Source organism: Prunus persica, chromosome G6 (assembly GCF_000346465.2).
Source record: "Prunus persica cultivar Lovell chromosome G6, Prunus_persica_NCBIv2, whole genome shotgun sequence".
NCBI lineage: Eukaryota > Viridiplantae > Streptophyta > Magnoliopsida > Rosales > Rosaceae > Prunus > Prunus persica.
The window spans coordinates 22,353,017-22,365,186 of record NC_034014.1 but is presented as its reverse complement, the minus strand read 5'-3'; the positions used below and the strand labels follow the sequence as shown (position 1 = coordinate 22,365,186).

At 36.8% G+C, this 12,170-nt stretch overlaps 2 protein-coding genes across 2 annotated transcripts; both read left to right on the top strand.

Moving 5' to 3' along the window:
- Positions 261-6,359, top strand: LOC18775336 (DEAD-box ATP-dependent RNA helicase 16). Its single transcript, XM_020566177.1, has 15 exons — positions 261-537; positions 674-829; positions 933-1,022; positions 1,138-1,266; positions 1,621-1,721; positions 1,919-2,033; positions 2,823-2,954; positions 3,442-3,507; positions 3,650-3,826; positions 4,085-4,180; positions 4,614-4,751; positions 5,027-5,109; positions 5,401-5,438; positions 5,538-5,752; positions 5,921-6,359. Exons 1-15 carry the CDS (start codon positions 349-351, stop codon positions 6,005-6,007), a joined length of 1,812 nt encoding a protein of 603 aa, XP_020421766.1. The 5' UTR covers positions 261-348; the 3' UTR covers positions 6,008-6,359.
- Positions 8,142-12,142, top strand: LOC18775060 (squalene epoxidase 3). Its single transcript, XM_007208396.2, has 8 exons — positions 8,142-8,871; positions 9,385-9,496; positions 9,653-9,827; positions 10,002-10,170; positions 10,405-10,623; positions 10,835-11,110; positions 11,192-11,470; positions 11,737-12,142. Exons 1-8 carry the CDS (start codon positions 8,314-8,316, stop codon positions 11,839-11,841), a joined length of 1,893 nt encoding a protein of 630 aa, XP_007208458.2. The 5' UTR covers positions 8,142-8,313; the 3' UTR covers positions 11,842-12,142.

The window sequence follows — 12,170 nt, the reverse complement described above, 5'->3', positions numbered from 1 at the left end:
GTATGAATAGATTTTCCTTGTAGAATCATGCTTTGACGGGTTAGTTTAATCTTTAAAATGTGGGCCTGGGTGTGAAGAGCAATTCGTTGTGGTGATGTACAACTTAAAACCCTAATAATAAAATGGGCCAAAAACAATAGCACTTCAAAGTTGTGATTCTGAATGCTCAGTTTTCGTCCTCAGAAATTGGTCCAGTCGACCTATATTCTCCCAAGCCCAACTCTCAATTTCTACTCAACTTTAAAAGCAGAAAACAAAACCGTTTCGGTTTTTTGTTCGCACCAAAAATCAAAAACCCTAAACCCTTTGTAGCTTTGAGCTCCAAGTTCGGAAGCTACGGACTCTCCCATGGCTGAAACTACGGACTCTCCCATGGCTGAAACTACGGAGAAGCCACCCAAGGATATTGAAAGCGAAGACGAAGAGGAGCAGACGTTCGAAAGCCTCGGATTAGACGGTCGTCTTATTCGTGCCCTAAACAAGAAGAAAATTGACAAGCCCACCCCCATTCAGCAAGTCGCCATACCTCTCATCCTTGTTAGTTTTCTTTTCCGAAATTAATCTACTTTTATTACCTGTTTGGCTTCCCAGAAAATGCAGGAAATGAAAAGAAAATTTAATGTTGAAAACTGTGTTAATTGATTGTTTTCTTGCATTTGGGAATGCGTTTCAGCAAGGTAAGGATGTGGTGGCCAGGGCAAAGACTGGGTCTGGAAAGACCTTTGCTTATCTCCTGCCGTTGCTTCAGAAGTTGTTTACTTTAGAACCAAAGAAGAAACTTGCTCCGAGTGCGATTGTTCTCGTCCCTACTCGAGAACTTTCTCAGCAGGTTTGTACATTTTGTAACTGTTCCCGGTTCGAATTCTCTATGCCGTTTTAGGTTTCTTGCTAAGTTTGGTTATTGAATGTGAATGGTTGTGGCACATATGCAGGTTTATACAGAGGTCTCTTCATTGATTGAATTGTGTAGAGTTCCATTGAAAGTTGTACAGTTGACAAGCAGCATGCCTGCACCTGATTGGGTTTGTTCAGCTCCCTTTTCCAATTATATGAAATGTAAATGTGCACAAGCACGCACATGCAAGTGGAGATTTTATATTTTTGCTGACTGTTTCTTATCCACAATATTGCTTTCAGCGCACAGCTTTGGCGGCGTTACCTGAGATTCTGGTTACCACTCCAGCTTGCGTAAAGAAATGTTTGTCAGATGGTGTTCTTCAGCCAACATCCATTGATGAGTCACTAGAAATTCTTGTTCTTGATGAGGTGGGAGAATATTTAGTTACAAACAGAAGCACAAACATATTTGTCAGTTTTGGCCGAGTCTGATGGAATGTGTATTCATCGCTTGCATTCCTATTAATTTTGTTCACCTTAAAAGACTATTTGCTCCTCAACTAATTTTGTTATTCATACATTACATTTTTCACATGGTTTTTGAAATCATAGATGCTTTGAATTTAAGACTAATATATGGTTGTTAGCCCTTATTACTAAACTAAAATAGATGTTAGGCAATGTACTCTTTTAGGATATTCTCTTTTTTCCCATTGTCAAAATTTGAAGAATAATTATTGGAATTATCCCATTGACAGATCATTGAACTATATTTTCTTTCAGGCAGATCTTCTGTTGTCATATGGATATGAGGGAGATATAAAAGCATTAACACCTCACATCCCTAAACGTTGTCAATGTCTTCTTATGTCTGCCACCTCAAGGTTTGTTATTTACATAATGTATGCACCATTTTTACTTTCTGCAGATTAGGAGTAATGATGTTAATGATTGATGTGTTTTGTGAAAATGTGTATCTGTTTATGGCTCAAGAGTTGATTTTTTTTTCCTTCATTTTTTCACTCTACGGTTTCACTTTGTAATATGCTATTGACACCTAGCATTTTATAATACTTGGCAGTGATGATGTTGAGAAACTGAAGAAGCTGATTCTACATAATTCTTACATTTTGACTTTACCAGAAGTGGGAGATATCAAGGACGAGGTCATCCCAAAAAATGTTCAGCAGTTTTGGGTAAGAATTTTGATGCCTTTAACAGGAAATCAATTATCCACAACATTCAGTTGTTTCAACATCTTTTCCAAAAGTGTTGTACAATTTATAACACAGTCCACATGAATTAGAAGGAACCCTTCAGTTAGCCATGACCGATCAGTTGCTTTTCTTTAATAGCATAAATTACTGCCTTGTCTCTGAAGAATGCTATGGGAATTTAGCTTTTCCTGGTATAAAATACTATCAAATGTATTGCTAAAAACCTATATTTTTCTAAGCCATGTCTGACTTCATTTTATTGCTTATTCTTTCTTTTCTGTTATATATTCTCTCTCCCCCATTCTCTATTTATGATTTATCTCTCTTTATGTAACAGTGATCTTTATGGGTTTTTGTGTGTTCTTGAATGCTTCATGTTATTGGGTTATACTTCTGTGTATTGACTTCTGATTGAAATGAGATTATCATATGGCTATCAACTTATGTTTTTCTTTGCAACTTGTGCCTATTATTTCTTTTTCTTTAACTTAGCTTTCCTGGTATAAACATTGTGTGTTCCTAAAACATATATATTGTTAAATCATGTCTGACTTCATTTTGATGTTTATTTTTTATCTTCTGTTCTTTATTCTCTCTTCCTCTCTGTATTTATGATTTATATCTCTTTAAGTACCAATGATATTTATGGATTTTTGTGTGTTCTTCAGTGCTTCATTGATCTGGTTTCATATGTGCCTATTCACTTCTGGTGGAAACGAGACTATCATATGTCCATTAACTTATGTTTTTCATTTTATTGTTTCTTAGATATCATGCAGTGCACGTGACAAGTTACTGTACATCCTTTCCCTCTTGAAGTTGGAGCTGATTCAGAAAAAAGTTCTGATATTTACTAATACCATTGACATGGGGTTCAGATTAAAACTATTTCTGGAAAAGGTATATAGATTTTTTTTTTTCAGATGTATCTGCATAGGCGAACTTATTATTATTATTTTTTCCACAAAGACAAAGTCCTTTAGATGGAGGGAGAGTTGATTTATGCTTTTATAGTTTACATGTTACAAAGTCTCAGTGCCTTTAGCAGTTTCTTGTTCTCTTTTTCTTTCTTTTTTTGGCGTAATTAGTGAGGGGGAGGGAGGGAAAGTTGATTTTTGGCTTTACAGTTATATGCCTACAAAATTTAATTGTCTTTAACATTCTCTCTCTCTCTCTCTCTCTCTGGGTCTAATTGTTAAGGGAGGGAAGGAAAGTTGATGTATGTCTTTATATTTAATTGACTACAGAGTTTAAGGGCCTTTAACAGTGTATTGTTCCCTTTATTTTTTGGTCTAATTGGTGAGTGAAGGAGGGCATTGATTTATACGTAATAGTCATATCATATTCTCTCTCTGCTTTTTTACTTTTTCATTTTCTATTTTTGCAGTTTGGAATTAGATCTGCTGTTTTAAATTCCGAGTTGCCACAGAATTCTCGTCTCCACATTCTTGAGGTTCGTCAATATTCTAATATATTGCTATTGCAATCTGGTCATATTTCTTAATTTGTTATCGATTGGAGTTAGAGTTAGTTCCCAGTCTACCATTTTGAGAATGATATTTCACGAAATCCTAACCCCCTTGGTTTGCCAACAGGAATTCAATGCTGGGCTTTTTGATTATTTGATTGCGACTGACACCAGCAAATCAAAAGAGAATGAAGACAATGGGGAGAGTAGTATTGAACCAAAAAAGTCTAGAAAGCATGCTAAGCATAAAGCCGACTCTGAATTTGGAGTAGTGCGGGGAATTGACTTCAAAAATGTGCACACGGTATGTCAATACTATACTCGTTGGTATGTTTTTTCAAGCTATCATTCTTTACATTCAATTTTGACTGGGTAGTTCTTGGATATCATGTATGTATCCGAGATGATTTGTTTGAACTCAATGCATTTAAACGACGCTTTGCGTAGGTAGAACTAAATTCACTTATTGTAATTTCTCTGTTTCCTGATATTACTTTGTGAGATACCATGTTCAGCTAGCATACCATTTGACCATGTCTGTTTTTTTAATTATTTTTTGCAGGTTGTAAATTTGGATATGCCTCAAAGTGCTGAAGGATATGTTCATCGAATTGGACGTACTGGAAGAGCATATAGTACTGGTGCTTCTATCTCCCTTGTGAGTTTGTTAATCAATGATCATTACAGCATTAACACCCCCATGGCCCGGCCCACGATCTCCCTTTTCAGCATAATTTCAAATAGAAGACCAATAATCTGAATTTAATATCTACCCTGTTATAACTTATAGCCCCATGCATCCCCTCTGAAGTATTCAAGCTCTTTGGGATGCCATAACATATGACCACAACCAGGCTGTTCCAGTGAACCTAAAATGCTTTTGCTGTTACTTTATTGGTAGTGCATTTGTGATGCAATAATATATATGAACTGCAAATGTTCGTTTGTAGATTTTCTAAATTTGATTCTTTGCTTTTAAGTTTGTGTTCATCCCTGAATGTTTTGTCTTGCTTAAGACCTCTGTATGTTTATGACGATGATCTTATCTTGTGAAACATTTTAACGTTCTAATATTTTTTTTCTTCTAACAGGTTTCTCCAGATGAGATGACAATTTTTGAAGAAATAAAATCCTTTTTGGGGGACGATGAAAAGGACGACTCAAACTTAATTCCTCCATTTCCTTTGCTGACCAAGAATGCAGTGGAGTCTTTAAGATATAGAGCTGAGGTGATTCTTCTGTCTCTTTTATCTTTCATGATTTGGTTCCCCTTGTCTTTTCCTTTCAAAGGCTTCATGGATCACTTCACTATTTTTCGCCTGAGTAAACCCATTATGGTCAAGCTAACCATGAATTTGGATCTCCTGTTTGGTGATTTGTTTTGCTTTTTTTGATCACCTTGTTTAATTGCATCTTTCTGATTCCTGATCTGCCTTTGGGTGGAAGTTTATTGTACGGTTAAAGGCCCCCTAGATCACCTGATCATAAGCACTGACTTCTACAGGATGTTGCAAAGAGTGTGACAAAAATTGCTGTCAGAGAATCGCGAGCTCAAGATTTGAGAAATGAAATTCTCAATTCTGAAAAGTGAGTATATACTATTGTCGCTTTCTTTATCTGCATGTGGTCCTTTGCACCAACACTCTTGCAAAATTAGGTACATGGCTTGTAGAAAATAATCAATATCGCTAAATATTTTTTAGCCCCTACTACGCTGATTGGATCACAGATACACAGTAGTCAAAGTTACTTTGATTGAACGCAGTTACTTGTGTTCTTTTTAGTTTTTTGTTTCTCAACCTATGTTTTCTCTGCACTAACCTCTCCTACAACTTGCAGCTTTTGGTTTCTAATAACAATCTGTTTTTATCTGTATAGGTTGAAGGCTCATTTTGAAGTTAATCCAAGAGACCTAGGTATTGTTTAGTTGAATGCACTGGGTCTCCTATTATACTTGCTCACTGTACCTTTGAAGTTACAAGATTTAGACATTACTAATTTATAATTTTGAGCAGATCTGTTGAAACATGACAAGGCTCTAAGCAAGAAGCCTCCTGCTCCTCACCTACGCGATGTGCCTGATTATCTATTGGACGCAACAACTAAAGAAGCCAGCAAGACTGTTAAGCTTGCTAGAGCTGCAATGGGAAACACCAACCCTGCTCGCCGCCATGGATTTAAGAGAAAATCCAAAAAGAATAAGGACCCCCTCAAGACTTTCACTGCTGAGGTACTTTGCATTTTTCTTGTACCTAACCTCTTCATTATTTCAAGTTATGTCAATTTCACTTAATACACATGCAACGAAGCTTCGTCCCAACCTCTTGTTGCTCCAAATGCCAATGCGCAGAGAGACTGGAATTAGTTGCTGATGAATCTTGTAATAATCTGATAACAGGGGCATAAGAGAGCTCGTAGAGGCGGGATGAAGCGAGAAGGAAAAGATGGCAATGGCAACCATAGACAAAAAAAGAGAAAGACCTGATATACCATTTAATTTAATTACTCTATACGCATAAACAGCGGCTAGCAAGCAACTCCCACAATTTTGTATCAAGTTATAGTGATAATACCTCTTTCTTTCATACATCTATTCATCAATTTGACATGCAGTTCAACTTTCTACTCTTGGGAGAACATGTGGTTCAACTTTTGTTGTGTAAATGTAATTTTGATATTTAAGGCAAAATTGTTTGGTACAAAGACGGGGAACACAGAAGTGTTCATATCAGGCTGATCTCTGCGTGGACGAGACTTTCGTCAAATTTGGAAGTTGTACGATACTTATTTTCAGCTTTTTAAAGTTTTCTATATTTCATGCATGTCATTTGCAAAAATGGTGTTTGAGATGCTTTGTTCGTCCTTTGCTAGCTGTTTACATCCACACTTGAATGATGGGCCAATTAACTGTCATAATATGTTTTGAAGTTTGATTTTATTGTCATCAACTAGCTGGCGATCTATTAGTATTACTAGTATTTAGGAGTATTTTCCTCAGCTCGAATCTCCTTTCAGTGACCAAAAAAAGAAAAAGAAAATTGATTTCGTTGTCATAATTTTTTTTTTGGTGAAGCTCGTCATTGTCATAATATTTTGGTTTGAAATTTGGTGACTTTCTTTATGAACTTTTTAATGAATTTAATCACAAAGCCTAAGCCTTAAAGTACCTACAGGTAAAGCACCTGAGATTGAAAAGTCCAAAAGCTTGAGAGCAGTTATCCCAGTAATCGAAGACCTTGTGTTCGAATCCCCTCGTACAATATCGCTTGTGTCAAGAAAGCAAACGTCAACATGCAAGGGGCATGCTTGGTTACCCCCCCCATCTGTGTCGACAACGTATGTGGAAAGAGAGACGAGCTTTTTCTTTGTGGTGGTTATAACTTGTATGCATTTACAACCCTCACCTGCAATACAAGTGTTGATTAGAAGAGCCACGTGTCCACGTGCATGGCACTTGTAGATTGTGATTGTTCTTTATGGTTTGTTTGTACTCCTCCAAATAAAATTGAATCTCTGTCCCATTCGTGTGTTAATTGGTTTTTAATTTTTTTTAAAATAAAAAAAAGTATAATTATGTAGTTATCTGATTTTAATTTTTTATATATATAAAAAATATAAATTTATCATATTATTCTTATTTAATTAATAATTTCAATTCTTAATACTTGCATTAACCAATGACATTTTCTGACATTTTGAATGTTTTACAAATGTTTTGAACTTGCTGTCAAATGTTCAACCAAACAAAATAAAAGCCCAATTCAAAACACACAATTCTGTAATGAGAGTGTTATATATGCACCCTTTATATAGACTTTCATATTATGTGATTACTTTTGCGTAAATGACCTAATGCCAAAACGCACCGTTTAGTTTCTGTCAAGAAATGCTTCAGCACAACAGACAATGCTTGTGATTGTTTTTGTACTTGGGTTGGAGTGGTGGTTCTTTCTCTTACCGGGACCATTTGATGGCAAAACTTACTTCAAATATCTTTCTAGGTTTACGAGATAGATGGCAATTGCGTGTTGTCGGCGCGATGTCATTTCACGTACATACTCAATAATTGAATATAGTTATATATTTTATTTTTCATTTTATTTCAATTGAATAGACAAATTGAAAATCAATAAGAATCATTGGACTACAATACGTACAATGCCCTCTAGAAGTGTCCTAAAAATAAACTTGGGATGTAAATTACTGAAATCCCTAATTTTTTTACCACCTGTCACGCATGTTATTTTTCTTTTCCTGATGGGAACAATTTGATAATAAAAGCGACCTACTTTCTTGGTTCGAGTCTGAATGAATGGTAATCCTTTCCCTTGGATTGCCTAAGTTTCTTTCGTGCATGCTTTCTCAATGCTACTACGTGGTCCGTTACTTAATCCCACTTCAAAGGAGCAATTGTTTTTCTCTGACTCATTTCCCGTTGAGGAAATTTCTGGACTATTCTATTAACTTTAGCCTTTGTTCTTTTTCTTTAAAAAATAAAAACCAATTAAACAAGTCTTTTTTTTAAATTTCTTTTGAATATTAACGATGTTGAAAAAAAAGAGAATCCAACATCCGAGTGCACGAATAAATATTCTAATTAACCTCTTGAATCACAAGTCCCGGATTTTTTTATTTTTCAGCCAGAAGGTAAAGAAAGAAGTCTAGATTGCACCCCTATTTACTCTTGTGAAGGTACACGCCTATTTGGACAGTAACTATGACAATTAAGCCGAAGGACAGCACCAGAGTCATAAATCAATAACAATACAATGAGCCTTCACTTCCCCAAAAATGCTCCTACAAAAAGCCCCATGCTCACATCCATACCATCCTCCTCCTTCATCCTCACCCACAACATTCAGATTCAAAAGCAGCAACATTGTCACCTTTGTCCTCCATAACCATAACAATAATCAACCTCATCTTTCTACTACAAGCTTCCATAATCACAAACCCACCACAACAACAGCAACAGAAAAATTGAGCAAAAGCTCTAGTACCAGTAACTCCTGCATTTCTTCTTCATCATCTGGGTCTTTTTCTTTGATTCGGACCAAGATGGTGGCAATGGTGGCGGTCGATCCCTACGTTCTCTGGACCTTCTTTGCCTCCCTCGTGGGTTTCGTTGCTCTCTCTGTTCTCCGTCGCCGTAATTACGGTAATGGCATGGCCAAAGACGGGAGCAAGGTACAGAAGAACAAAAACAGCACAAATAAGAGCCTTGTTTCAGAACAATGTGTCAAGAGCTCCGACGACGGAGAATTCCCGCCGGTGTACCGCTCCGGCACCGACGTCATCATTGTCGGTGCCGGTGTTGCTGGCGCTGCTCTTGCCCATACCCTTGCCAAGGTAAGAAAAAAAAAAAAAAAAAAAACTTTCCCTTTTTTGGGGTCAAATTTTATAGCTTTTTATGGTTTTTGTTTGTTTGAAGAAAACTTCTTCATGCGTAGCGTGTTGCCTTCAGAAAACTTGTCTTTGTTTTACAAGAAATGGTTGCTTATTATGTTTTCTTTTTGTGTTGTGCATAACTGATTGAATTAGGCATGCCAGGTTTTATTATATTCTTTGATTCAAAGTTGATGACGCAATTGTTTAGTTAATAAAGTTGTTATTTTATTGATTAATTAAATGGAGTTTAAAAGTTCAATGTTTGTACGGGAGATTGATAAGGGGTCTAGTTAAGTATGGTTGATAACTTGCAATGAAATCGCTGGCTTGCTAAAAATTGGGAGGGATGGTTCTGTTTTTCACAAAGTTTTGGAAATGATTTACATCCTTTTTTACCCATCAACAACCATTCAGCTCCTGTAAAGGTATTTGTGTAGAAATGTAGAGTCTTACTTTATCTGCTGCTAATTGCAGGAGGGAAGACGTGTTCATGTGATTGAAAGAGACTTGACAGAGCCAGATCGAATTGTTGGTGAACTTCTCCAGCCAGGGGGATACTTGAAATTGATTGAGTTGGGTCTTGAAGGTAATGAAAGTTACTATTTTTTGAGTTTTGTGCTCTAGATGTTATTTGAACTAGAAATGCCAATGATGGTGGCTTTGAGTGCTGAATATCCTGCTTCTCTTAGTATTGGTTTCGGTTGCGAAATCCAACAATAACATATATGACCATTGGTTTCAGATTGTGTGGAGGAAATTGATGCTCAGCGAGTGCTTGGATATGCTCTTTTTAAGGATGGGAAGAATACTAGGCTGACCTATCCTCTGGAACAGTTCCACTCGGATGTGGCAGGAAGAAGTTTCCACAATGGGCGATTCATACAGAGGATGAGAGAAAAAGCTTCTAAACTAACAAAGTAATGTTTCTTGCCTCCTCATTTGGATGCTTATTCTGTCTTGCTTCCTTCCATGATGTGTGGTTTTATGTCATCTTTACTTTTTCGATGAAGGTTCTGCTTTTCTAAGTGTTGTTTTATGCTAAAAGATTACTGATCCCCGCACATTATCTTGTGTTCATTGTTTCTTTTCAGTGTACAACTGGAGCAAGGTACGGTAACATCCTTGCTCGAAGAAAATGGGACAATTAAGGGGGTTCAATACAAAACTAAGGATGGTCAAGAACTTAAAGCATATGCTCCTCTTACAATTGTTTGTGATGGTTGTTTCTCAAATCTGCGCCGCTCTCTTTGCAGGCCTCAGGTAAAGTTGCCTTTTTAAAATTTGTAATAGCATTATTACTTGGTCTGATTAGGAGAGCGATAGAGTGATACACTTGAAGAAAGCTTCTGGTAAAACATTTGGCTCGTTTGGTTTTTCATCTCCTAGCTTCAGAGATTTCTATTTGAACTACATCCATTGTCTTGAATTGTCTCCAAATTTTTTGCTCCATACCATTTAGATTGACAAATATGGTATCAATCTACTTTTTAACAGGTAGAAGTGCCATCCTGTTTTGTGGGATTAATCTTGGAAAATTGCGAACTCCCATTTGCAAATCATGGGCATGTAATTCTTGGAGATCCCTCTCCAATCCTGTTCTATCCAATCAGTAGTACAGAAGTCCGCTGTCTGGTTGATGTACCTGGCCAAAAATTACCTCCCATTGCCAATGGTGAAATGGCCAACTATTTGAAGACTGTGGTGGCTCCACAGGTACCTGTCATTTTTGAATTTACAATTCTTCATTTCAGATATTGAAACATTTTGCTATGTCCTAATTTGTTGACAGTACTTGTCTTGTTTTGAAACTTAGGTTTCGGAAAGAACATCTATTACCTGCCTTGCAGTTAATTCTTTGTTCCTTTTTGGCCTGAACCTGCTTCTTTCTTCTCGTTTGAATTAATGAAGAAATTGTCTGTTTCAGGTTCCACCTGAACTTCATGATGCATTCATTTCTGCAGTTGATAAAGGAAATATCAGAACAATGCCAAATAGAAGCATGCCAGCCAATCCACAGCCAACCCCAGGAGCCCTTTTGATGGGTGATGCTTTCAATATGCGACATCCTTTAACTGGTGGAGGCATGACTGTGGCACTGTCTGATATTGTTGTACTCAGGGATCTTCTTAAGCCACTGCGTAACCTACACGATCCAGCTTCATTGTGCAAATACCTAGAATCCTTTTATACCTTGCGCAAGGTAAGCTGTGTTGCGGTGCTCGTACTAGAGATGCTATTATCACATTACATTATCAACTGATATTTGGTGCTGTCTTTGCAGCCGGTTGCATCTACAATAAATACCTTGGCAGGTGCCCTATACAAGGTGTTCTCTGCCTCCCCTGATGAAGCAAGGAAGGAAATGCGCCAAGCATGTTTTGACTATCTAAGCCTCGGAGGTACCTGTTCAACCGGACCAGTGGCTTTGCTCTCTGGTCTAAATCCCCATCCATTGAGTTTAGTTCTTCATTTTTTTGGTGTGGCGGTATACGGTGTTGGCCGTTTGCTACTACCATTTCCTTCACCAAAACGCATGTGGATTGGAGCTAGATTAATTTTGGTGGGTTTCTCTTTTCACCTTAATTTTCCTTGATGGTTATAGAATCTTGAATCATGGTTAGCGTCTATGCCTTTTTAATTTTTTTAAATATATATATTTAAAATCCTGCCTACCATTCATGAGATGGTAGCTTCAAATAAACTTTCAAAAAGAGTTAGATACCTTGTTTTCCAACTGAGCAGAGCCTATTGCCTCCATTGTATACAGTATACACGAATTAAATTTATTTTTCTAATTCTTAATGAAGAGCTTCTTCTTTTTGCCAGATTGCATTGGATATAATATTTCCCATCATCAAGGCAGAAGGAGTGAGACAGATGTTCTTTCCGGCTACTATTCCAGCTTATCATAGAGCTCCTCCTGTTGAGTGAGCTACAGAAAATGATATGAGAGAGCAAGGTGTGCTTCAGATTTGTTGCTTTCAAGAGTCAAGACAAACCAGCATATACCTGCAACTTCTTTCTTGTTAATGATTGATTAAGAGGAAATTACGTTTGTATTTTTTGTAACCAATTGTATCATTATTTATTGGTTTAGGACCATTCTCTCAATGTATGAACAAGAAGTGATGTGAAATTCAAAATATGTATATCTTGTGTCGACTATATGTTAGATATTTGTATTACATTCGTTGTATTTTTTATTGGCCTATTTATAAGATATTACACTGGATCAAGAGTGGATATCCATGCTGATTTTA